Source organism: Gekko japonicus, unplaced genomic scaffold (assembly GCF_001447785.1).
Source record: "Gekko japonicus isolate JY-2015 unplaced genomic scaffold, Gekko_japonicus_V1.1 scaffold3687, whole genome shotgun sequence".
NCBI lineage: Eukaryota > Metazoa > Chordata > Lepidosauria > Squamata > Gekkonidae > Gekko > Gekko japonicus.
Window position 1 is genome coordinate 18,981 of NW_015171006.1, and position 4,951 is coordinate 23,931.

Consider the following 4,951-nt stretch of genomic DNA (forward strand, 5'->3'; position numbering starts at 1 on the left):
GGGGGGACCCCGCGGGGGGGGGGGGGGAGAAGCCACGTATCGGCCCCACGTCGCATTCGTCAAATGTAACTCTTGGCCCAGCTCCTGTGGGGCTTTCTGTGGGACGTGGGTTGGAGGCCTTCTCGGGCGATCTGGCCCTTTGAGTTCGCACGCTCAGCCGTTGCTTCCTGGGAACAATTCACTCGACGGCGGCGTTTTGCTTGCTCCTCGCCCCCCGTACAGTTGTCGGGGTCCTACAAGTTCACGGGGTACGGAAGACCCCTCACATCACCGATACACCTGGTCCCTGCAGAAGTCTCCGGACTCTGCGCTCCTCTCCGTCCTCGTCTCTCCCTGCTCCAAATCCTTCTCTCCTTCAGTGGAATTATCCTTCCTCAAAGCCAACCCGATGCGGTAAGACTGAGGAATCAGCGCCGCTGGAGGGACGAGACCGCGCCAAACTGTGCTCAGTTGCACCCTGCCTCGGCCCCCGTTCACTGGGGGTGGCGTTGCAGCTGGACTCCCGTCAGAACGAAAGCATCCTGGGCCGACGAACCGCCCAGGGCTCCCCGCGTCATCCTCAGTTCCGCCGCTAGAGGGCGCCACGTGGCACACTTCCTGTCCACCACTTCCTGTCCCACGTCATCACTTCCTCCCGAGATCTGGTTTCAGCCCCGTTCCGTTCTCTCTACCTGGGCCTCACTGTGACCCCAGCCCCAACTGGCCACAAAGGTACCCGTCCGCCTCCCCTCCCCCCTCCCAATCCCTTAGCCGGGAGACATCATTAAAAGGCAAAGTCCAAACAGGCAAAAAAAAACCCCACCCCCAACCCCGTTGTCCCAAGGTTCTTTTTCACACTCGCCCCGCCCTGGGGCAACACAGGCAGTCCGTCAATATCGGTCCTAGGTACGGAGGTGCAGGGCGGGGCCGAAGGGGGATGACCTCCGCAGACACCCCCCCTAGGGCACGTTGACTTGGTAGGGGCTCCCGGGGACGCTCTCGTCCCCCCACTTGACTATGAGGATGTAGTCGCCTTTCTCCTTGACGGTGTAGGTGACGTTGTAGACGCGGTTGCCCATGTGCTTCACGTAAACCTCCTCGCAGGGAGTCTTGGGACCGTGGACGCCCACCATTAGCATGTTGGTGCCTGCGGAGAGGGGAGAGGAAAGACTTAGGCTGTGAACAGCAAGGGACACCGACAGGCGCTTCTGAGAGGCTTATTCGTGAGACTGGCTGGCTGGCTCCTGAGGTATCCATGCATTTGAGACGCAAAGAGACACCACCCACTGGGATCGTGAATTCATGGGAAGCCAGGGTTTCCCAAACTTTTGATATCTCTGGCAGACCTGTCAGCTAGCTGTCATTGTATGTGGGGGGGTGGGTAAAACTCCTTGGTTCCCCCAGGCATCTGCGCATGCCTTCTGTGTATTCCCTGTAGCTCCCTGGGTCATGCATTCCTTTCTGTAAACGCGAACGCACGCTTATCGGCAAGATTAACAGGTGGGAGACAGGAGTTGCTTAGCTTTGACTATAATGAGCTGGACCGTGTGAAGCATCCTTGTTTACCAAAAAGGGGAACGTTGCTTCTCAGGCTTTTGAGCGCGAAGCTGGAAGTCTACCCGCTCGGCGGGAACCATATCTATTGGTTAAGGTCCAGTTTGAATGCATTACATTACCCCCTGCTCAGCCTGACCCAGGTATTCTAAACAGTGATCTTGTACCTGCTCTAACATGGCTTTAATAAAATACTACTTTCTTTGAAATGTGTATGGAATTCATCGCTGTGGGAAAGGAGACTGGACAAGACCTCAGACTGCACACAGCAGTTGATGGGAAGCGGGGGCCCGCCCACCTGGGAACTGAGCCCTGAACTCCCAGACCTCGTTTGGATTACTGCATTGTGCTCTGCGAGGGGCTACCCTTGAAGACAGCCCGGAAACTACAATGGGTGCAGAATTAGGCAGCCTGACTGCTATCAGAGGCTAGCCACCGGGAACGTATGTTGCCCCATTTTGAAACCGCTACGTTGGTTGTCGGTCTGTTTCCTAGTTCAATTCAAGGTGCTGGTTATGGCCTTTAAGGCCCTTCAGGACCTGGGACCACATATGTGAAGGACCGTCGCCTCCCATAGGTCCTTGTACGGCAGCTCTGTTCACCAGGCAGCCAACTATTGGGTTAGGGTGGCCTGTCTGGCAACAACCAGAACCCACGGCAGCCATCTTGTGGCTGCACCTACCACACTGTGTCAGAATGCCAAAGGTGCCCGCAGGCTCAAAAGAGTTGGGGACCCACTGTTCTAGACGGCGGGATCGATCCATGAAGACTAAAGGAAACTTCCACATACAAAAGCAGCAGTTGTGTGAGGCAGGAAGCTGGACGAGATGGACCCTCACTGGTCTGATCCAGCAGTGTACTTCTGATGTTCTTACAAAGGCCTCGGCCTCTCTGCCCTGTTGTGGGCCCTCCAGAGGAACGGGTTGGCCACTGTGTGAGACAGGAAGCTGGACTAGATGAACTATTGGTCTGACCCAGCAGGGCTCTTCTGATATTCTTATGAAGGCCTCGGCTTCTCTGCCCTGTTCTTGGCCTTTCAGAGGAAGTGGTTGGCTCCTGTGTGAGGCAGGATGCTGGACTAGATGGACCCTCGCTGGTCTGACCCAGCAGGGCTCTTCTGAAGTTCTTATGAAGGCCTTGGCTTCTCTACCCTGTTATTGGCCTTCCAGAGGAACTGGTTGGCCACTGTGTGAGACAGGATGCTGGACTAGATGGACCCTCACTGGTCTGATCCAGCTGGTGCCTCTTTTGTTCTTAAAATTATGGCAACAATACTTATATCCAGGGGTCATTTGGGGCCGGAGCATGCCGGAGCAGTGCTCCGGCAGCCCAGAAGCAGGCACAAATGGTGGGGGCGGCAAGGCCCACCCTCTTCTCTCTAGAGTCATGTGACTCTAGTGGTGTGACTCCAAAGAGAAGGGGTTTAAATTTAAATTCTCTTTGTTCCCCCCCAGGCTGCCTTGAAAAACTGGCTGGGGAAGGGAAGGGGAGGCTTTTGAAGATGCCTCCCCGCTTTTGCTTCCCCTTGTGACATCACTTCCGGTGATGTAAGGGGGCGTGGCATATGCTAATGAACTATTATGCTAATGAGCTCCTGCCGCTCTTTTTTTTGCTCTTTTTTTTACTAGTCTTTGAGGACTAGTCTCAAGCTCAGTGCTCCTCATGTATAAAAAGTTTTCAGAATGCTTCTTTGTAAATGCTTGGCACCTTGATGCTATACTTTTTAAACTAAGCCCCTTTCCCCCCCCCCCCCATTCCATGTCACTCACCTGCTTTGCTACAGTCCACCGTGAAGGTGTTTTTCTGGCCCACAAAGGCCTTGGTGAGTCCGGGCCCTCTGGCCACCACCTTGCTGGCGTCCGAGGAGAACTTGGGCAGGGCGCTGTAGCTGCTGCCCACGGAAGACGAGGCCTTGGTGACCGTCTCCACTAGCACAGTTGATGTCTCGTGGAGGCTGTGCCCGCCGGACAGGCGAGGACCTGCGGAGAGGGAGGCGAGAACTACGGATCACCATCAGCTCTGGTGGGAAATAGCGGCCAAGAGAGACCTTTTGGGTTCAAGAGGGCTTTTCAAGTTAATTGAGGGACCAGTGAGTCAGTTTCAACCACTCCTGTTCATCCATGTCTGCCAGCTCTGAGATGAGATCTGAGATCTGAAACGTGCCAAGCTGTAGCAGAGAAGTGGGCCTCTGAACCTTGGCCAAGTGATTTACACTCACCCCTGGGAGGGCCGTGGCTCACTGCTTGGCACTCAGAAGGTCCCAGGTTCAATCCTGGCACCTCCAGTTAAAAAAACCAGGTAGGAGGTGATGGGAAAGACCTCTGCTTGAGACCCTGGAGAGCTGTAAAGAGGGGCCGTGGCTCAGGGGAAGAGCCTCTGCTTGGCATGCAGGAGGTCCCTAGTTCAAGCCCCGGCATCTCCAGTTAAAAAGGACCAGCTGGAGGTGATGGGAAAGACCTCTGCCTGAGACCCTGGAGAGCTGTAAAGAGGGGCTGCGGCTCAGGGGTAGAGGATCTGCTTGGCCTGCAGAAGGCCCCAAGTTCAATCCCCGGCATCTGCAGTTAAAAAGGACCAGGCAGGAGGTGATGGGCAAGACCTCAGCCTGAGACCCTGGAGAGCTGTGAAGAGGGGCTGTGGCTCAGTGGAAGAGCATCTGCTTGGCATGCAGGAGGTCCCAGGTTCAGTCCCTGCATCTCCAGTTCGAAAGGACCAGGCAGGAGACGATGGGAAAGACCTCCGCCTGAGACCCTGGAGAGCTGTAAAGAGGGGCTGTGGCTCAGTGGCAGAGCCTCTACTTGGCATGCAGAAGGTCCCAGGCTCAATCCCCGGCATCTCCAGTTAAAAAGGACCAGCTGGAGGTGATGGGAAAGACCTCTGCCTGAGACCCTGGAGAGCTGTAAAGAGGGGCTGTGGCCACGGAAGACGAGGCCTTGGTGACCGTCTCCACTAGCACGGTCGATGTCTCATGAAGGCTGTGCCCACCGGACAGGCGAGGCCCTGCGGAGAGGGAGGCAAGAACGATGGATCACCTTCAGCTCTGGTGGGAAATAGCGGCCAAGAGAGACCTTTGGGGTTCAAGAGGGCTTTTCAAGTTAGTTGAGGGACCAGTGAGTCAGTCTCAACCTGTTCGTCCATGTCTGCCAGCTCTGAGAGCTGGAACGTGCCAAGCTGTAGCAGAGAAGTGGGCCTCTGAACCTTAGCCAAGTGATTTACACTCGCCCCTGGGAGGGCCGTGGCTCACTGCTTGGCACTCAGAAGGTCCCCGGTTCAATCCTGGCACCTCCAGTTAAAAAGACCAGGTAGGAGGTGATGGGAAAGACCTCTGCTTGAGACCCTGGAGAGCTGTAAAGAGGGGCCGTGGCTCAGGGGAAGAGCCTCTGCTTGGCATGCAGGAGGTCCCTGGTTCAGGCCCCGGCAT

At 56.0% G+C, this 4,951-nt stretch overlaps 1 protein-coding gene across 1 annotated transcript in view; it reads right to left on the bottom strand.

Annotated features, from left to right (window-relative positions):
• Nucleotides 1-17: 17 nt before the first annotated feature.
• The window catches only part of FLNC (filamin C), a 96,550-nt gene continuing 91,616 nt past the window's right edge, over nt 18-4,951 (bottom strand). Inside the window, exons 44-45 of the mRNA XM_015419014.1 lie at nt 3,303-3,512; nt 18-1,126 (exon numbers count right to left, since the gene is read on the bottom strand). Coding sequence (XP_015274500.1) covers nt 939-1,126; nt 3,303-3,512 — 398 coding nt within the window. The 3' untranslated portion in view covers nt 18-938. The remainder of the gene's footprint in view (nt 1,127-3,302; nt 3,513-4,951) is intronic.